This window comes from Ambystoma mexicanum, chromosome 7p (assembly GCF_040938575.1).
Source record: "Ambystoma mexicanum isolate Mex_15411 chromosome 7p, UKY_AmexF1_1, whole genome shotgun sequence".
NCBI lineage: Eukaryota > Metazoa > Chordata > Amphibia > Caudata > Ambystomatidae > Ambystoma > Ambystoma mexicanum.
In genome coordinates this window covers 899,355,608-899,378,008 of record NC_090939.1, presented here as the reverse complement: position 1 = coordinate 899,378,008, position 22,401 = coordinate 899,355,608, and the positions used below count along the sequence as shown (strand labels likewise).

General features: G+C 44.8%; 1 protein-coding gene across 1 annotated transcript in view; it reads right to left on the bottom strand.

The window, feature by feature from the left end:
- The window catches only part of LOC138526428 (coagulation factor X-like), a 302,087-nt gene that overhangs the window by 13,996 nt on the left and 265,690 nt on the right, over positions 1-22,401 (bottom strand). Inside the window, exon 7 of the mRNA XM_069637170.1 lies at positions 14,938-15,055. Within this exon, the coding sequence (XP_069493271.1) occupies positions 14,938-15,055 (118 nt within the window). The remainder of the gene's footprint in view (positions 1-14,937; positions 15,056-22,401) is intronic.

The window sequence follows — 22,401 nt, the reverse complement described above, 5'->3', positions numbered from 1 at the left end:
TATAGAGGGGTCCCACATTTTTTTTTCCATAGACTGAATGGGGAAAAACTTTGCACACAGCTACAGGCTGAACGGCTGGATGGATTTTAACCAAATTTGTGGCAGGAGCGGGGGCATGGTTCAGAAAGCATGCTTTTGTGTGTTTGGTGGAAATCCAACAACTACTTTTGTTGCAAAGAACTGAAATGTACGTCTCAAAAAATTAGTTATATCTGGCTCCGCTCTGCAGACTCATTTCCCTGTTCGCTCCGCGGACATAAGGCTCATTGGCTTGCAGTATGCTGTGATATAGGCAAACATTGGACGAGGCCGATGGTTGGCTGGAGGGAAGCGTGCTGTGCGTCAATGTTTTTTGGGAAATGTTGCCATGGTGTATCGGAGGATAGTGCCGCACCATAAGGGGTTGCAAAACATGGTTTGCAGGATCGGGTGGGTGAAAGAGAGGATTAAAAGTTTGGGGGGAGTGAAAAATGGAAAATATGATATATTTGTTTAGGTCGAAGAAGACGGTGGTGTGCGAGTGGTGTACGCAAGCACTGCAGCAATTTTGCCGCGCCGGAAGGGGTTGCAAAACATGGTTTTTAGGATCGGGTGGGTGAAAGAGGGCATGAAAAGTTTGGGGAAGTGAAAAGCAGAAAATATGATTTATTTGTTTAAGTCAAAGAAGACAGAGGTGTGCGAGGGGTGTACGCGAGCAATGCAGCAATTTGCGGGTAGCTCCTCAGGCGGCAACCTTCTGTGGCGACTGCATGGAAGCTCCATTGGGAACGGGGACTACATTGAGAAGATGCGAAGAAATTGACAATGTGTTATGCTGTTGGCTAGGGGTGTTGGTGCTTATGTTGTCTTTGTGGGTTTCCATTGTGTTGTGCCGGTGGGTAGGGGTGTCAGTGGCAGTGGTAGGTTTGGCAAGTACGGTACGTGGCCAAATGTTCCCATGCATGCCTCCATTGCCGTGTAGTGGTTGTGATCAAGGGCTAGGCTTTTGGGTGCATGGGCGGAGGCGGTAGGCCTTCAGAGAGGGCAGTAAGACATTGCCACATGGAAGGATTTTTTACCATCACAGTTTTGCGATATGGACCATTCACGCAGCTACTCACATATACTTCATTGGCGGGTAGTTGCACAGGTGATTGTCATTCTTTGGTGAGTGCAGGCCGACTCCATTGGGGATGAGGAGTGCTTTGGAGACGAGGATATTTCCAGTCGGTGTACTATGTTATGTTGTGCCTGCAAAGCCCCTACTGCCTTGTGTGCATGGCTAGGGCCCTTGAAGGTAGCAGTCTGGCCACTGGTTGGAAGTAGGTTTGAGAATGTTGCCTTGTTTGGGTTTGTTACTATACCCACAGGTACCTGTAGTCAGGAAAGCTACGTGGCCACATGTTCCCATGCATGGCTCTATTGCCTTGTAGTGGGTGTGCCCAAGGACTGCGCTCTTGAGTGCATGGGCGGAGGCCGCAGGCCTCCGCGTGTACCCAGGAGCCTTGGCCTTGGGCACAACCCCTGCAACGCAATGCGGCCATATATGGGAGCACTGTGCTATAGGTATGTGTATTGCACAAATATGTATAAACAGTGGATTCCTTTTGCCTTAGCTCATTTGGATAAGTTATTATTATAACCATACCTTCTTACATCCCACACACTTTTAAATATGTAAGTGTCCACGTTTGCAGAATCATTGTGCACTCCAGGTATTTTCGTTAAGTGCGTGCCAAGCGTAGTGCACTCTGTCATGTGAGCACCTAGCTCCGGAAAGGAGCAATATAAACAAAAACAGAAGCACACATGCGCACACAGAGCATACGGTTCCAGAACATTCCCATACTTTATGACCAACACTATGAATTGTTGTACGAGCTTTATTTCGCTACGGAATGTACACTAGAACATGTAAGGTGGCTGCTATCACAGCTCTTTCATTTTGCAAAAAAAAATCCAGTGTGCAATGCCATCTGTGCACTTGTGTAATTTCTTTGTCGTCTGGCAAAGTGGAAAAAGGAATAATTTATGGTCCTGGGTGGCAAGTGCTGAAGAAGGCATTTTGTTTGCAAGGTAAAGAAGGTAGCAGCTGTTGCCTCTGTGATGCCTTACATCATGAACACTTGCAGTTTGGTTCATATTGCCGGAACCGCAAATGGACATACAGGCCCATATGGGTCGGCCCAGATAACAACGGCGGAAAACTCATGGTTTATGGTAATCTTGCAATGCTTGGTCCACACATCTGTTGGAAGCGGAAGGTGTGGCATATGTAGTAAGGTGCCAGGTATCTAAGAAAAAACAGGAATAAGAATAGATGTAAGTAGGCGTTATTAGTGGCAGCATACAGGACACGAGTTTGCGGAAAGGATGTCGTAAAAGGTGGCTGCCTCATGGACCATGTTCTGTGTGTCACTGAGTAGTGTCATATGTTAACCCACTGCCTTGCTCTCTGTTTTGTGGGTGATACTGTCTTTGTACGGCTCCACACAAGTGAAATGTTTTTGAACGTTGCCACCAGACGCTCCTTTCATTTGTTTCCTTTTTCTAAAAATTGAAAGTGCTAGCGAGTGTTTTTAGACTCATGCCACAATGTCTCTGTGTGTGTTGAAAGGAATAAAGTTAAAAAAAGAACCCTTATGGGGGTCCCCTTGGATTGCAAGAGAATACAGGAGCTGTTTTGCTAAAACCTGCAACACTGAAATGTGACCTGTCCAAGTTTGTGTGCCGATTGACTGCTGTGTGCTCCTCTGGCCGTATTACTTTGAATAAAATGAGGGTGCGTAGAACTAGTAATTGTGAGAAAGGGCATAGTAAAGGCAAAACAGGGAATTTAGCATTGCAGGAGTGAGAATAAGGGATGGTGTTTCACAGCACGCATTGCGTTCCCTTTTCGTCTTGTCCTTTTAGTCTGGATTTTCAGGGGCTGGGGAAGCATGGCAAAAAAATGAAGTACAATCACAGTTGCAATGTACGGGGAATGGTGGAGACATGGCACTGTAATGGTGCGTGACTACTGCTGTCACAAACCTCTGTACATTGCACACAGAGATAGTGTGCGGTAAAGTAAATTCATAATGATGCATACAGAACTGCAGCCTAATAAATTTGAATCCTAATACACATGTGATGTAAAGTTGTACTTACATAACTTCAGCAGATTCCATGCTTGTAGTGGGTGCATGACAAATTGCAGTGTATGGCATATTGAATCGTTGCAGACAACCTCTGGGGCACATTGGCAGAGCAACTGCACTGTAAGTTATCTTTGCTTTTTTTCTACAATTCTATACAATGTCTGCCCTTGGCGGTAATCATGCTTCCCACTCAAGGCTGTTTTACAATGAACATTGGTCCTGTTGAAAGAGAGGTATGTTAGGTTTCGCTTTCCGGAGATGATGCTGGGAAAAAAAAAGGATCCAGGTGGCAACGTGTTTCAATTGTACCATGCATTTCCGAATGTTGGTAGTGTCATTACGGTGAAGTTAGTACGATGTATAAGGAGAAATGATGGTGCCGTACACATGCTGCACTGAATGCACAGATGGCAAAATACATAAAATGTGCATTTACAGTTCCTAAGGAACATTTATATGTGCAGTATGTTACGAAGCAACGGTGGACGATGGCTGACTGCGTGTGCGCTTTAACAGTATACGTGGATGGCTGGGCCATCGTACGCAGTTTGGTGTCTTGCAGCATGAACATCTTTGGGACTGTACTTAGTTGTGGGTAGGGTCTATAATATTCAGTGTATGGCTGCAGCCAATACACTGTACTGGGTGTATTGAAGCGTGTAGGGCGTAGGCACAAGCTGCGTAGTGTTTTATAGGCGTACATTGCAAATTGTGGCATTGCTATGTGCATTGCAGAAATAAGTGTACACATTGCACTGTGGACATTGTAGAGAATTATGATAGCAAAATGTCATTAGTGTTTGGATTGGGAAGGGCCTATGCTGTTTTTTGTGTATGGAATGTGAAATGTTGTAGTACTCCTTGCTGCATTATCTGTGTGGAAAGAGAACAGAACATGTTAGAGCAGGTTTTTTGTTATTTTGTAGTCCACAACATTGCATATATTTATTTACTCTGTGGACCCTTATAACTAGTACTTCATAAGAACTATGCTTTGAACCAGTGTACTGTGCAATGTGCACAGTTTCTGTGTTTCTTTGCATAATCATTGGGTTTGTGTGGAAAATAAATACATGCTGGATAAAAAAAAACTTCCACATTTCTTTGCTGTTATGGTGCGCAATGACTTACAGTAACGTGTGCAGGGGTTACAGCAATTTTTAAGGTGTGCTTTTGAAGTAGGAGGAAATGTAATGGTTTACGATTTCTGGCATATACATGTTGGTAGGATGGGTGGCGTTGTATAGCTATAGCAGTTGGTGTTTTGTAAATGTTTACCTGCTTCCTTTTTTCAGTACTGTTTCTTTATGCGTTTGGTTGCTGCTGGTGTTTTTGTCATGATTTCAGTGTGGGTACAAGGCAGATGGGTCTCAGGGCCAGGAGGATCTCCCCCCCATGACAGTGTAGGGAGCCGATGGGTTTGTGGGATGGCTGGCTGCCAGAGGCGTATATGGAACAAGGCGGCAACCCATCCCAACATGGCTGCCAAAGAGGAACCCACTGTGGAACTGAAGATGGCACAGTATAGATACATGGATCTGACATCCTTGGTGGTCTACTGCTGACAGGCTGCGGTCCATGGCTATAAAACCACGCCCGGACCACACCCTGCACTGAGCATTTCCTCTGCTTCCTAACAGAGCAGTGTTATGCTTACCGCTCCTGTTTCTTTTGCACGTGCGATCGGCACGTATGTGAGTTTGTAGCATTCTCACCCGGAATTGAAGAACTACTTGCCCCGGCGGGCTACTGCTTCGTGCTCAGTCTTGATCCTTACCTTGACCTTGGTAGACTTGTGGCATACCATCCTGGTAACCCGGTGTCTCCAGTCCTTCGTCTGCAGTCCACAGTAATCACAGCTCCTGGGAACCTGAAATCAGAAAACAACAACAGCAAGAGACTGAAATACCACATATCTCCCTGTTCCCGTACATGGTTTAACTTGGACTCACTTGCATACAAGTTCCAGCTTCTTCGCTCTGCTCTGAGTCCAGACAGCTTGCCGGTGTTTCGCCTAGAAGTGAAGAAATAAAGAGACTATTAATATTGAACGCATCAACAAAGACATTGTACATACAAGCTACGTTTTACATTGAGAAGTGGCCAAGATCTAGAATAATGCCTCACCAGAATGTACCTGCTCTTCATCCGTATCCAGTGCGCAGCAGCCGGTCTGGACCACTAGTCTTCAGTGAAGTAACTGGAGTCGGATACCTACCAGCTAACGTTGGCCTTCAGTCGTCAGTTCATTACGGTGATCTAAAGCCATGACGCACCAGCCACCCACCTACCTTAGGGAAGGGGAGAAATTGGGGGTGGGATAGAAAGCAATAGAAACCAATATTAAATACATACACTTACCTTTAGCTTATCCAGACCCCCAAACACCATTTTCCAGAGGAACCAAGTTCATACAGGCCCCTCCCAGCCTCACGCTCCTATGGAGGTTAAGTCACCGGCCGACCGCTAGGGAAAAGAGTGGCTGGGGTGTTCTTCAGTGCAGAGGTAACTCGAGTGAGGGGGCAATGCATCAGAACAGGCCGGAACAGGCACTTCTTTAGGGCAACAGAGGTAAGCTTTGCAGAACGTGAAGCCCACGTCACAAGCCCTGCCCGAGCGTCATGGAATCAGGGGTAGACCAGTTAGCAGCACTTTTGGGGGACTTGCGAGCAGAGGTGCATGCAGCCCATTTAGAAACAAACTCAGTGAGAAGGGAAGCAGTAGTTAATAGAGAAAGAACCAATTACTTGGCCAAACGCCTATTGGTAGCCCAAGCAGGCCAGGTGCCACTACCTGATTCATCTGATGGGACCATAGCTGGGCTGCCTCATATCCACGTACCCACCCCACCTACTGTTCCCCTGCCCCCTCCTGAACGATTTCTAGGGGACCCACAAAGGTATGCTATTTTGATGAACCAGTGTAGATTAAATTATTTGTGTCGGCAAGGGGCCTTTCCTACGGACCAAATGAAGGTGGCTTTTGTGTTGTCATATCTGGGTATCCATGCCGCTACTTGGTCAGTGCATTAAGTGAATCGAGATGACCCCATCCTGCATAATTTTCGTGAATTCCTACGGGAGTTAGACAAAGTATTCGCTCGCAGAAGCCAGGGGCAAGCATTACATGGGGAGTTGTTGGTCTTACGGCAGGGACCTCAGGAATTGCTAGTATACATCACTACATTTAAGCGACTCATCGCTGAAACCAATTGGCCCGAAGAAAAACGAACCACCCTTTTCTATCGGGGTCTGCATGGGGAACTTAAAGATGTGTTGGCTTAAGTGGTCAATACGCTGGAACGATGCTCAAAATACATAGATTTAGAAGTACAGCTAAACCACCGATTACAGGAGAGGAAGAGTGATTACGGCCATTCAGAGAATAGGCCCTTATACATCCATCCACGCGGAACACAACCCCATGCTCAGGAGAATACCCCAGAACCCATACAGTTGGGTAGTGTGAGGGGGCCACTATCCAAGGAGGAAAGAGAGAGATGTCACCAGGAACAGTTGTGCTTATATTGTGGCAAAGCAGGCCACTTTCTGAAGGACTGTACTAACAAACCAAGCAAACGGCCCTTGGGAGCAGCTGAGGTGCTACCAGTGAACCCAAAATGTCCCACTCGACCAACGGAAAACTCCAAGACTCGACAAGCATAGGGATCGGCTTGTCGAGTGAGAAGAAATCAACAACAGTCTCACATCTTACAGTATCTGTCATCCTTATCAGACTAGAACAACTCCAAAAGTTGTATGCCTTGGAAGCCTATATTGACTGCGGTGCAATCAGTAATTAAATAGATATGAAAGTGGCGCAGAGAATCGGCATACCCGGGCAATGAAGGAAGAAGGTGGACTACATTATCATCTGGGCCAGTAACACAGTGTACGGAAGAGGTCGAACTATTGTGCAGAGATGCCCACGAGAGCGTATAACCTTTCGACCTGATTAATGCCCCACAATTCCAACTTATACTTGGCATGCTTTGGTTGGAATACCACAATCCTGTTATTAACTGGAAAACGCATACAGTAATCTTTCCATCCGAGTGCCTTTGCACCTGTTACCCATTTGTATCGGTTGTGGCCAAGGAGCCAGCGTCTAGAACACAAAAGTTGGGGGCTGTGATACAGCCCAATGGAGAAAAAAACAACCTCCCATATACAAGGAATTTGAAGACGTATTTCAAAAAGAACAAGCCAATAGCCTTCCTCCTCACCGGCCATATGATTGCCAAATCGATTTGATACCAGGCTTGCAGGTTCTATGTAGCCACATTTCTGCTCTTATGGAAAAAGAAAACCAGCATTTACGAGATTACTTGGACCAGTTCTTGGCAAACAGATTTATTCGACCCTCCAACTCCCTAGCTTCTTCTCCTCTCTTTTTCATACCAAAGAAGGTTGGTGACCTCAGAACTTGCATCGATTATAGGGGACTCAATAAGATAACCGTGAAGAATAGGTACCCTCTACCTTTCATGCCAGTATTGTTGGACCAATTTAAAGAGGCGAAGATATACACCAAATTGGATTTGCGTGGGGCTTACCATTTAGTCCGCATAAAGGAGGGGGATGAGTGAAAAACTGCTTTTCACACCAAATTTGGGTTATTCAAATATACAGTCATGCCCTTTGGCCTGTGTAATGCACCGGCGGCCTTCCAGTTCTTTATGACAGACATTTTACGAGAACTCCTGGATGTTTGTGTCATGGTCTATAGCGATGATATATTGATGTACTCAGCCACCGAAGAAGGACATGTGCTTCACGTTAAAGCTATCCAAGCAAAACTCAGCAAACACCGTTTGTATGCAAAGTTGGAGAAATGTTACTTTCAAGTGACCACAGTGGAGTTCTTAGGAATCTTCTTAACACTGCACGGCATCCAAATGGACCATCGCAAGGTGGAAGTAATCTTAAAATGGCCCTCACCTACGTTTGTGAAAAACGTGCAAAGTTTCTCAGAATTCGCTAAGTTTTATAGGCGATTCATACCCCACTTTTCGAACATTGCACACCCCATCACGGCATTATTGAAAAGGCACAAAACCTTTATGTGGACCGATGAAGCTGAACAAGCGTTTAACTAACCAAGGCACAGTTTACCTCTGCGCCGATCCAATTTTGAAACACCCAGATCCTGAACTTCCAATCGCTTCCATCGCTAAAACTGATGCGTCCAAAGTGGCGATGGGAGGTGTATTGTTACAACGAGATCCGACCACTAATCAATTACATATGTGGCATTTTGGTTCAAGAAATTCTCCCATGCAGAACTAAACTTTACAATAAGTGACAAAGAGTTGCTTGCCATTAAAGCTGTTTTCAAAGAATGGTATCATCATCTCTTAGCACAAAACATGCAGTTACTGTCTACACTGACCATCGCATTCTACAATATCTGCGAACAGCACAGGCGCAATCTCCCCGTCAGCTTAGATGGGCCAAGTTCTTTTTGGAATATGACTTTGTCATAACCTTCCATCCAGGAGTCAAAAACAGACAGGCGGATGCCCTATCCCGCATTGCATGGAATCTGGAGGGAAGATATGCTTATGCAGTTCCAGACCCTGTGACTATTATCCCAGGAAGTAAATTGTTGGGATTGAAAAGTTCAACGCTGCCTACTTTAGATCAGCTGTGCATTGAAATTAGGCAATATCTAACACCAGAACAGTTACAGGTTTTGGTGTCCCAAGACCTCAACGAACCATAGAAGATGGCCTACTGTAGTATCGAGGGCGTCTGTACTTACCGGAGCCGACTATGCAAGACAAATTTTTACACAACTACCACGATGCTTTAACCGCTTCCCATCCTTGAATCACCAAAATTCTAGTGAAAATTGGCAACATTTTTGGTAGCCTAAGTGGCGAAAGAACGTCATCCAATATGTATAGACGTGTGATGTGTGTGCCTGAAACAAGACTTCAAAAACTAAAGCACCAGGATTACTTAGACCATTGTGCATACCACCTTCTCCATGGCATACAATATCACTGGACTGTATTACCGATTTACCTCCTTCTAATGGGTACAACACCATCCTGGTGGTAGTAGACCTCCTAACCAAGATGGCGCATTTTATCACGCTGAAAGGCTTACCAAATGCAGGGACTGTTGGTCAAGTTTTCCTAACAAAAATTGTACGATTACATGGGTTTCCATCCGTAATCATCTCAGACCCAGGGAGTCAATTCATATCCAAATTATGGAAGAGTTGTTGTTATAAGGCTCAAATTGAAATCAGACTATCCACCAGCCATCACCCACAAACCGATGGTCAGACGGAGAGAACTAACCAAGCACTTGAGCAATACCTGCGTTGCATCCACAAACCCATCGTCTCCCTACACTGCCATGGGGTGGAGATCCTCCTGGTCCTGACCCATCTTTCTTGTACCCACACTGCAATCATGACAGCACTCCCCTACAGAGCCCCCCCCCAAGGAGGGCCGACCCAGGTCCTGGCTTCGTGGGATAATTATGGTGGTAACGGGCTAACAAACAGGGTGCATGAATGTTTTCTACTGGGTCCCAAGTACAATCTAAAGCACTGTACCCCTTCCAATCCACCAGGTAATGTAATTTTCGTCTAATAATCTTGGAATCTAAGATGTCCCATACCTCGTACTATTTCTCCCCATTTCGAATTTCTACTGCAGGAAGATTATGTGAGTCTAGAAAATACCCTTCCATAGCATAGACGGTATATTATGTTGGCCTAAAACCGACCGCATCATATATCTAGCATCGTCAGTATAGAATCATCAGCATAACTATAGAGTGTCCATTTTGTAGTAATAGAATCCACTATTTTAGTAATTTTCGCTCTCCTTGCTTTTCTGTTCAAAATGCTTTGTTGTAAGTGAATTCTATTTCGTTTTGCTCATGCACAGAGCAAGGCCACAGTTACATGTTGAAAAACTAGCCCAGACAGCCCAGACAGCAATGCCCCGGTTTCCTCCCTCACAAGTCCTTGGAAGTAAGTGGCACTACACAGGTGCCAGCTAGACTCGCTGAAGCGGCAGAAACTGTAGAAAGGGACAGTTAATGGCTTGAATTGTGCTCTCTTTTGCGGCCCCCCTTCACTGAGCCCATGTAGATCGAGCTGACCTCTAGCTCACAAATAGAAACTCGAAGATAGTGAGGCCTGGAATGTGTCTCTCCCCTGAACGCAGCTTGCTTGTGGAGCACTATGTTCCCTAAAACAAAGAATAGTGTGTGTATCTTTGCAAATTGCAACTGTTGCTGAATAAATGTCTGAATAAATGTCTGAAGGGTGTCATATTCGTCACAATTGTCAATCATCGAACCATTACAAAGAAAGATACATTATGGGCGGTTTTGAATGTGTCACTACTGATAATATGATGGTTATTTTGTATATATGTAACAGATGTAAAATGCTCGCTCTCTTGCATCCCACGAGGTCTGGGTGACACACGTTGCGGGACGTAAGACCCAGTCGGCCGACTGAGACTATTTGTTTTGCAATAAACCCTAGATTTTGGGAATTGAACCTTTTGTCTGGCGTATCAGTTTGTGTGTGGTGATTGTGCCTTGTTTCCATACGCGAGGGTCCCCTAGGGGCCCCATCAATTAGACATGGGGCCTCATTACGACCCGGGCGGTAAGGGATTACCGGTACCGGTAAAGGCACTGGTGCTGGTAATCCCTTACCGCCCAATTCTGAGGGCCCTTTGCGGGTCCTCCCTTAACGGCTGGTTTTACCAGCCGTTAAAGACTGGACCCACAAAGGGACCTTGGAGGTAATTACGGTACCGCAATTTGCGGTACCGTAATTACCGCCTTCCCCATTTCCATTGAGCCCTATGGGGGCAAACATGGGAATGGGGAAGGGCCAATGGTGAATGGGGAATTACCGCCCCGCCAACCTTGGAATGGGGCGGTAATTCCGCCATTCACCATGGCGGAATCGGTAAGGTACTGGCGTCAACCATGGCGCTAATAGCGTCATTGTTAACACCTGGGTCGTAATGAGGCCCATGGAGTTTCGTGTGCCAAGGTGTACTGGTTTAAGAAACGATGCTTGCAAGACAGGGTGGATCTTTAATGACGGGTGTAGCCCCAGTTTAAGTGCAACAGGGTTAATGATGGCTGTTATGGGGTAGGGACCAATTAATTTAGGGTGAAACCTTTTGGGGCCTTTTAACCGAATATGTTTGGTGGAGAGCCAGACTTGGTTGCCAACTTGATAAACTGGTGCATTTCTTCTTTTGTTATCAGCAAAATGTTTCTGAGCAGCTTTGGTACCTTGCAGGGTTCTGGTGGCTTTTCCTAAAGTTTCTCTGATACTAGTATGCAGAGACGTTACAGCTGGCATTTCCAGGCCGTATGGGACCGAAAGCTGTGGTACGTAGATCCCTTCCATGTAGAACGTAGAAGGGTGAAAAACCTGTGGCACTGTGAATACTGTTGTTGTATGCATATTACACTGCCCACAGCAGATTAACCCAACTGTCCGCCTGGGTATACTATCAATTTCCTGCAAGACCTTTCACTGAGACCAATAAGTTAACTATTGAATGGGCCCCGATCAATAAATGTATTTCATACCCTGTCATTTTGCAGAGTTCTTTGCAGGATAGAGCTAAGGATTTCTGCTTTCATCGCTCCTTGCTTAAAAGGCTGCACTGCCATCGCTTAATTACAAGTTCCGTGGTTCAGTAAATAAATGTCTGCAATTTGGTATATCCTCCACTTCAACCCCATAAAGTGGCAGATTTACTGTGGGTGGAATTATTCCCCCCCACACACACTAAATCTGCTGAATCCCTGTTGGAGGTCTATCAACTCTGAAATGGGGATCAACACCGCCATCCTGCAAATCTGAATCCGGCAGTAAATCTCCAGACCGAGTGGTGTTAACGATAACCGAGTTGGGCAAATTAAATGTTTTCTAAGCTGTTAGTTCATTTCTAATGTAGTTTGTTTAGCAACTGCTTCTATTTGTTTCCTGATGTTGGTGAAATGTGGCTATTTGATGCACTGAGCTATTGGGACCTGTGTCAAACTAGTCCTTCTTCTTGGCGTACACACAATATTTACCCCATCTCCATTAATTTTAGTCTTTTTCTCAATTGATGATTGTTGATGCTCCTCCTGCCTTTCGCTACCACCTCTTGCCCAGTTCCCAAAGGGGCTCAACAGGGAGCATCCCTGTCTCCCCTTCTCTTCAATATCTATCCTATCCCCCTCCCTGCACTCATTCTCTCCCACAACCTCATCTGTTACAACTACGCAGATGACACCCAGCTCATCCTCAAAATCCCCAAATTGCCAGGTGCCTCCTGTCCAGATCTCTCATTTTGCCTCTCTGGTATTGACTACTGAATGACGTCCAACCGCCTCCTCCTCAACCCTGGAAAACCAGAAATCCTAGTATGTGGTAAAACCACTCCTCTTCCCCAATCTATCCCCTGACCTCAGTCTATAGGCCCCTCTCCCCCACCGACAACTTCCACTTCGGTGAAATACCTTGGATGCATGCTGGACTCAAATGTATCCCTCTCTCAACACATCAATTCCGCATCCAGAACTTGCTTCTTCCACCGATTCATCCTCAGCAAATCTTCGTGTACCTTCCCTGCACACACCAAATCTCTGCCATGCTCACTATCATCATCACCGGCTTAGATTATGCAAACTGGCTGTATCTAGGCTCACCGGCTTTCCAATTTAGGAAACTCAAAAGAATAGAAAACGCTGATGCCTGTCTCTTCATTGTCCTCCCACCTAGAGAGCACATCAGCCTTGCACTCGGAGTCCTACACTGGCTCCCTATTGGTCAGGATAAACTCATACACTACCAACCCACCAGGATCCTTAGATCCGGCACAGCACTTCTCCTCATTATCCCCCATTGCAACTCCACCAGACTGGGCGGATTCTCTTTCTCCATCCAAGCTCCCACCATATGGAACTCTCTACCTCTCCACTTTCGCTGCATTTGATAACCACCTTGCATTCAGAAAGGCCCTCAAAACATGGCTATTCCCTTTCGCTTCCTAAATCCACTCCCTCTGCATTTCCGTGACTGTCCCCACACAGAAGCACCAGCCCAGACTCACCAAAACATAAACAGTTCATGTTACAGCGGAGGCCAGCTGCTTTTGCAGCCACACACCCTGCTAAACTCAGCCCATTCACTCCGACCATAGATCACACATAAACCCCCTAGACTTCCTGAGCTCTAACTGGTGCACACTGGTTACTGGACAACAGCTGACAATCAGATAGTAGCATGTACGTTACCACTGAAAAGTGTCTGGACATCATATCAGGCCTTGAAATATACACTGGGGGTCTGATCCTAACTCCTGCCTCTGTCGAATACCTAGAGGCCATGCACCGGCAGATCCTGTCCTATCTAATACCAGATGGGGCTTGCCCATATCACCCAGAATGCTCAATAAGATGGATCATTGGAGGTAACTAATGCAGTGCGCCTAGTCGGATTATGGGGATAGGACATATTATGCACTTAGATGGATTGCTCTACCTAATTATCAAAGGGGCTTCCCCAAGCACTCAGAATGATCAATTCATAGGTTCACTGGCGGTAGAATGAAGTGCGCCTAGTTGAATTTGGTTATAGGACATAGCATGCACTTAGATGGATTTTTGGGGTAGGAATGGTGACGCACTAAGATGGTTCTGGGGACATAAAACACAACACACTTAGAATGATATTAACTGCATCTAATTAACACATGTGCTTCCACTTAGAGCATTTCTCCTACAGGGTTACAGCCCACTCATGGCGCTTCAAGTTACTTGCTAGCAACACCCTTTGCTCTTATAACTGCTTAGGTTAGCCAATGAAAAACACAGTGGTTACATGCAAGTATCCGTTAACATTGCGCTTATTAGATTACTGGGGTAGCTTCTTCAGAACATGGAATACATGTATTAGCTATGTCTATTTAATGTATTTGCCTATTGCACTCAAAGAATCCCATTAGCTTGGTCCTTTTCCATGGTAGCAATCTACCCCTAATGGAAGATGCTCTTGGACATCCAATCTATCGCCTTGGGAGACTTAGGGTGCTGGCCTATAGTGCCAATAAATCTGACACAGGGACATCGAAGATAAACTCTGTCTGTGTTTAAGGTATGTATATACGCACCACATTTGCAGACATCTGCCACAGGCACGTCTCTCCATCCACACACTCTAGAATTCAGCTACGACTATGACAAATTTGGTCTAGCTGGTCACATAACTTTTCACACTGAAACCCCAGACTTGCCTCAACACCCCTGCCATTAGTATACACTGACAACCTACCACAGATTTGGTCTAGCTGGGTACACCGCATACGCATGCCAACATTCTGATGCACCTGGGAGGGAGATTTCATCAGAGAAATCTGGAGACATACATTTTCCCATAGGAATGCATTGGGTTAAAATTATTTTAGGTGGGAGAACGTGAAAAATAGTGATATTTGTCAGTGAAAAATCGGGAGTCTCCCACCTAAATCGCGAGGGTTGGCATGTATAACATCGAGTTTCCTTCATGATCACTCTCTGCACCCACAAATGTACTTGACCTCTTGGGTTACTTAGTGGAGCCTAGCCAGCCCTCCTAAGTCCTAATCTTGGTAGAATGTACACACACTTCTTAAAGTTTAATCTTTGAAGGTTTTCCCATACCTGGACTTTGGTCGCCGAGGGATGGCGTTCCTACCACAAAGCGCATTGCGGCCATACAAATGGGAAAATGGTGCTATATAAATGACTACAATACAATACAATACAAAGTGATCATTTGATTAACTTACCAACCAGAATGTGAAATGGCATAGACTCATTGATGCAGTGAGCCGCAGTTAGTACAAAATATTGGCTGAGAATGGTACCTCCACAAAATGGCTCTTTATTTTCATTCACTAACATCGCCTTTGGTGCGAAAAAGAAAGGATACACACATTAGATAAAGTGCCATATCTGTTTTATGCATGATCAGCTTTGATAGAATATGTATAACATAAACACAATATTTACAATGCGTCAGAACTGTTTTAAGGGCTCAGTATTTTTGATAGCACAGTTAAGCAGCATAGACACACATTCTGTAAATGATGTTGGGACTGGCAAACTTATCACTGATATATAAACATCGAATAAAGATACAATAGTTTTGAGTCCAATGAAAAATATCAAACTGAAAAGAATTATTTGTTAGAGGTAATCATGTCAGAATATCAGATTCAGCCATCATTGTGAATGTTTGTACATTATTCCTCGACGTCTGTTTTCTCCTTTTTTCTTTACTTGTTTTTATAAAAAGGTGCATGGATTTGCATTGTTTGCATTTAATGAACATGTTTGTGCCTGAATTGATTCATAAGACATTTTGATATATGGCATACAATGCAAAATGCTGAGCATATTAGGACTATTTGTGTTTAGAGACACACGATTGACCCGTGTTGCCCCCAGAATACGCCATAATATTTACACTATTGAAATAACAGAAAATTAAGTTTTGGTTCAATGATTTCCCTGTCGGGATAACTTTTTGTGTTAAAAAGTAGGAACATCAGACATTTAACCAGGTTAATACCAAATGACAGTTAGGGGTGATGTGTGTTACTTGTGTGTATACGGGTGTGGTTTTGAGGATTGGGATGAAGGACAGGGGAAAGGTTTCCCTGTTAGGACTCTCCCCAATTCCTGGTCCTTATAGCAGCGATGGAGACGAAGACATCCCAATGGAGTCTTTACCCCTTCAAGATGGCAGTAAATTAACTGCTCTTTTGAAATTTCTAGCAGCGTTCTAGCCTCCATTAAAAATGGCCAGCGCCGGTCGACGCCATAGCGATAGTAAGCACTGTACGGATTACTTAAGGAAGCAGCGAGGTATGCAGATTGCATTGCTTCGCTCCAATTTTTGGCTATTTGCTTCACCCCTTGTTTCCTTGCTTTTGCTTGTGTGCCGGCTTCTCAGCCACCCTTTCCTTGTTGTACCTCTCCTGGGTTCCTGGCTTCGCTTGGTTGGGTTCCTCCCTTCTCGCAGCCTGTTCCCTGGGTCCCGGCTCCTACGGTACCTGCCTTACTTTCCCTTGGCTTATCTGGCTTCACTGGATCAGACATCTCCCCTCTCGTGGCCCAATTTGCCTTCTCTTCTCTTCTCTGATCTGATTCCTCTGTGGTTTCTGCCTTTTCTTGCTCGTGAACCTTTTTCCCTGTCCTTCCTTCCCATTACGTTCCTGGACTGTACTCTCTTTGCGGCTTTTGCATTGAGTCACAATCTCTTGTCTCTCTCTCTCTCGTTCTCATTCCTTCTGGTTCTCTTTACTTCCCTGTTTCTTTTTTTACTATTACCTGCACCATCTACTTACCTTTCACCCAAGATCTTCCACGCATCCCAGGAGTGCAGAATGCGCCCCTGCAATCCCCATAAGTGTGCCTCCCTTCAGCAGTGTTCCAGCACTTTTCTGCACGCCTCTTGACCATCCATCCCCCAATCCACTATCAATGGCAGTACGCACCTGTGGCCGTGTGCTCCCAAAGGGGGCTGGCAGGGTGGGAATGGCCAAGGTGCCAAACACCATGTACACTTCAAAGGTATCTTCTGCACAGGGGCCAGTCCCCAGACCCAGGGGCTCTAGGCTCCCCTGAAGCAGAACGCGCCAGAAACATGTTGCACATTTACATACACACCCACTTTTCTAATCCTTTATAAACCCCTTAATATTTATCCGGAGAACATCGCTGAGCACTGAAAGTCAACTGTTGATCGTGCTACCTGTGAACATCTGTGAGCACTGGAAGTCAACTCCTGATCGTGCTACCTGTTCTCCTGCTACTAACTCCCCTGCTTGCTGAATCTAATTGTTTGTTAGTCAAGGTAAGGGCAAGTCACCTTTTAACTTCACTATAGTCATCTCTTTCTGATCTCAAAATGTCTGTCTATTTCGACCGAATGTACCCAGTAGTGTAATGTTCATTCACTCAATAAATTTACCATTGTCTAATGTTTCAAGTGTTCTGATAACTGTGATATAATTCCATCAATCGCATGCATTCAGTACAATTTTTTGTAATTGTTTATACTTTTTTTATACAGATCTTATCCTTATCGATTTTTCAAGAATGCCTGCTTGTATGGTTTTGCGTTGCCGTTCTCGGAGCCATGTCAAAGTCAGGACTTAATCCTGCATACATTCCTGAAGGATATTAATTTAATAAGAAGATGGGTTAGACATTGTCATTTTGCAGTAGACGTGATTGAAAGTACAGCCCACGCTGTCTTTGGAGACTTGAAGGCCAATCGATTCCGCATCTGCAGCCTGCATTTTGCCAGGATATGTACAACCAATCGACAAACACAAAAAAGGGTTGAGCCAGAATGTTTCGTGAATTGCTTCAAATGCAATTCCAACTCTATTGATGCACACACTGCCTCTGGTGAGTCCCGGATGATGAATTAGCTGTAGGCGGTGGGGTACTGAACAGGTAACTCCATGAACGGATTGGTGCTTTTGGTGTAAATGTGTCTTACTAAAGTTTGCATATTTATCAGATTGGATTACTTTTTAACTCTACCACATTTTACTACACATCTGTCCCTGGTTTATGGAGCCTCCAAGGAAGTAATTATGACCATGGAAATCAATGCCATAGTGCCCTTTACAAGAAGCATAATGTTTTCGTAATCGGTTGCTTGACATGTCCATTTTTTTAGGAAAGCATACTGACGGAAGCACAGACCCTCGAAAGTGACGAAACCACCGATATGTCCAGTATACCAATGGTGAGCCCTACAGACTTGCAGAAGTTTATATTCTCGAAAGTTGCATTTTACCTACATATCTAATACAAATCTAATTTTCTGTTTTACCACTTCATGACAATGCACTGAAAATGAAGGAGCAAGATTCTGCAACCATTTAGTTTCACAAGTCAAGTACAACTTCAAGCGCTTATCAGGTAATTTTATTTCACTTTTCTTTTATGAGAATGTATTATGCTTGGAACTTCCAATAATATGAAATTGTTTATGTATCCTGTCGGTTGTTTACACTAGGTGTCATTTATGGGTTTCTCTTTATATGTACCATTGTCTGCATCCCTTTGTCTATGTTCCATTTCGCTGCTTTCTTCCGTACTAAAACAAGTACTACTGTGTTACAGGGAGATGCTGGTACTTCAACTACAATTATATCGTCCTTTTCAGCTGGACCAGAGTATGAGGTATGCATGCTAACAGTTACATTGAATGAAAGAAATAAAATCATACATAGGATACTATTAGACAGTGACATACATATAAATGTGCAGTGTTTCAAACTTTTCTCATTTCAGTTCTAGCGTTACACTTCCTCCCTAATGCAGAATACATTGCAAAATGTTTGAGGGCAACATTACAATGAGTATGTTTTGCATGGTGATCTCTGATCAAGTACACTTGCCATCAGTCAGGTGAAATTTGAAATGTATATTTTGACTAAATGATGTGCACTGTTTGTGAGGGTATGTGTGTAAGCGATGTGTGCGATGAAAGATTTTAATTTCCAATACAATTGACTTTTGTTTTTTTTAATGAATATTCTATTCAAGGAATGTACACATGATGTGGAATTAGAAGAGGAGGCACGTGGATCAGAGGTGGTGGATCAGCTTGCTGTTGCGTCGTTACAGTGAAGACCACAGTTTCACAGAAAATCAAGAAAACAAGGGTAACTATCAAACAATTTCATTTTTTAGGAGTGTTTTGGGCTGGTGTTTTCTTCATAACATGTTTCTGTATTTAAAGTGCTATCTACTGTATGTGTGTTTTTACAACCCAACTCCTAGAGGCCCAGAAGGAAAAAAAGTATAAAGACATAGACAACAAATGAAACCAAAGTTGTCGCTTGCCAAACAGATTTCACCATGGAGCAACTACTATTTGAGGTGCAGCATGGTCCATTCAATAAGCAGACTCGTGATGCTTATGCCCAATGGCCTGAAACTGAATGCAATGTGACCGACAAAGCCAGCAAAGTGTTCTTGGACCATTGCTTCAAAGTGAGAACTCTACAAGATGAAACTGAATATAATGAAGATGCTTTGGAATGCCTTGCAGACCTCTTGACACAATCTACACCCGCAAAAAAAGGTCCACCCAATAAACAATTGACGTTCAATTTGTGTGCAAATAACACAAGCTGAACAGAGACTGAAGCTTCTACGCAATTGACTGAGGAACTTGCCAAAGATCTCGACTACAGTTTGTCTAGTTTGGCCGATTTGTCCACCACAGTTGAGTCACAAACAACAATCTTGCAGGACGACTGGCTAATAAAGGAGCAGAAATACATTGAATTCGACAGCTGCCTGGTAGAGATAATACTGATGCTGAAATGTGTCCATAAATTGAGGGGGAAAATATGCGGGCTGCCATTGGTGCATGTGTCGTAAATCTCCCCCCGTCTCACCTGGGATCGCTTCTTGCTCTGTTCCGTGGGAGGATTCCTCTTGTGGATGGATTGGGTCTTGTATAGGCTCACTCGAGTCTCGTCCGGCTGCAGAGCGCGTTCAGACTTCCGGGAAGGTCGCAGTTCCAGGATGTCCAGGAAAAAGGTAGCGGCCGCTAGGGATGAGGATTCCAGGAGCAGAATTAGAGGGAAGGGGTGAAAGGAAGGAAGAAGGAACCAGGAAACTAGAAATAGTGGATTCGTCGAACAGCACACACACGTCAAGTCACTACCTAATGATAGCATTGGGACGCGTGTGGCCGCGGGGGCGTGGCCAATTTATAGAACGTGCCGTGTGCGACATGAAGGCTGGTGCGAGGCAAGTCACTTGGCACGGCCATGTTGGGAGTAACAAGGAATACAAGGCCCGTCGCGATAAGGACCAGGAAGTCCAGAAGGGGCAAGTTCTATGGGTCATGACAGCATGCCTCCTCCGAAGACCTGTTCCACCAGGTTTGCCCGGGTGTATGAGATGGAATCTTCTAAGTAATCGAGGGGTATTTAAGTTAGAAACTGGTTCCCAGGTTCTCTCGCTAGGAGGATATCCCTTCCATTCAACCAGGTATTGAAGTCGACCCCGTTTATACCTGTAATCGCATATTCTGGACACTTCATATTGCAGCTGATCGTCCACAACAACAGGACTGGGTCTGCAGGATTTTCGGGTGGATTGGATGTAGGGTTTCAATAGGGAAGTGTGAAAGACTGGGTGTATTTTCTTCCAGGAATCAGGTAGTTTGTGTCGGAATGAGACAGGATTGATGATTTCCTTTATGGAAAATGGTCCATAGTACCGAGGGGCTAATTTGTTTGGCCGTAGATGTTGCGGTAATAGTTTCAAGGACAACCAGACTTGATCACCAACAGAATAAGAAGGCGCTGGTCTTCTTTTGGAGTCTGCATAACGCTTAGTGCGTGTCTGGGCCTCTCTCAATTGTTCCTTGGCTTCCTTGTGTATGTTGATGAGAGTCTGAATCCATGAGTCGAGAGTAGGTACTGGAGTGGGATGTGGAAGAACAGAAGGTAAAACGGACAGGTGAAAACCTTGACTGCAATAGAAAGGGCTGACCTTGAGTGCTGAGTGATCGGAATTGTTGTAGGCAAACTCGGCCAGGGGTATGAGGAGAGACCAGTCATCCTGAACCTTGGTGTCAAAACAACGAAGATATTGCTCCAGAGTTTGATTTACACGTTCCGTGGCTCCGTTGGTTTGCGGGTGATAACCTGATGAGAGAGCGCGTTGGATCCCTAGAATACGACACAGATGTTTCCAGAATTGTGAGACGTATTGAGGGCCTCGGTCCGATATGATCTTGGAAGGAAGTCCATGAAGACGGAAAATGTGTTCCAGGAAGATTCCAGCAAGTTCTGAGGAGGATGGTAGCTTATACAAAGGTGTAAAATGAGCCATATGAGTGAACAAGTCTATGGTTACCATGATGGTCGTGTATCCTCGGGAAGGTGGTAATTCCACAATGAAGTCTGTAGCAATAAATTCCCATGGTCTTGTTGGCAGCGATGGTTGCAGTAGAAGACCCGCCGGTCTCTTGTTATCATGTTTGTTTTGACCGCAGATAGCACAAGCCTTGATGTACTGTTGTACGTCGGTCTTCATTCCAGGCCACCAAAACTGTCTTTGTATAAAACGGAGGGTGTAAGTTATACCATGATGACCGGAGTGAAGGGTATCATGGCAGAGGTTTATTATCCTTGCTTGTAATTTCTGCATAGGAATGACCAGTGCATTGTCCTTGAATAAATATCCTTCCTTAACTCTTAGATTCCATGGATTCTTTCTTGAAATATCCTTCCAGAGGCCAGAGGACTGGGTTTGCATTCGGATTTCTTCCAGGAGGTTGACTGCTTGAGCTACAATGATAGTGTGGGGAAACATCTTAGGATGGGCCTTGTCTTCAGGACATCGAGATAAGGCGTCAGCAATCATGTTTTGTGATCCGGGAACATGAGTGATTTGGTATTGGTACTGGGCAAACAAGTAGGCCCAACGCGCCTGACGACTGTTCCTGCACTCCAACAACTGTAGAATTTGGAGATTCCGATGGTCTGTGCAGACCTGAACTGGATATCTAGCACCCAGAAGTAGGTGTCGCCATTCAGTGAAGGCTTGGCGGATGGGCAACAGTTCCTTCTCCAGGACGGAATAGTGTGTCTCGCTGGGAGTCAGGGTTCGTGAAAGGTAAGCAATGGGTTGTTCCAGTTTATCCTCAAGTTCCTGTTTCAAGACCGCTCCTATGGCATAGTTAGAGGCATCCGTTTCCACTCGGAATGGGCGATTTATGTTGGGTTGGGCCAGGATGGGGGCTTGCATGAACTCTGTCTTCAATCGTTGGAATGCTTTATCTTGCGGTGTAGACCAGATAAAGGGGGTGTCTTTCTTCAAGAGAGCAACGATCGGCTGAACGATCTTGGAAAAGGTAGAAATAAACTTCCGGTAAAATTTGGCGAGCCCCAGGAAGGATTTAACTTGTTTCACAGATGTGGGAGCGGGCCAAGCCAGTATGGCCTTTACCTTTGAAGGGTCCATACCAATTCCTTCTGGGCTAAGGATGAATCCTAGGTAGTGAACAGAAGTAACGTGAAACAAGCATTTTTCGGGTTTGGCTAAAAGTTTGTGTTTACGAAGTCGTTGTAGTACTGCCTTTACATGTTCTTCATGCTTTAGAGGATCCTTGGAAAAAATCAATATGTCATCCAGATAGACAATGACGAAGAGGAACAACATATCAGAGAACACCCTATCCATAAAACGCTGAAAGGCTG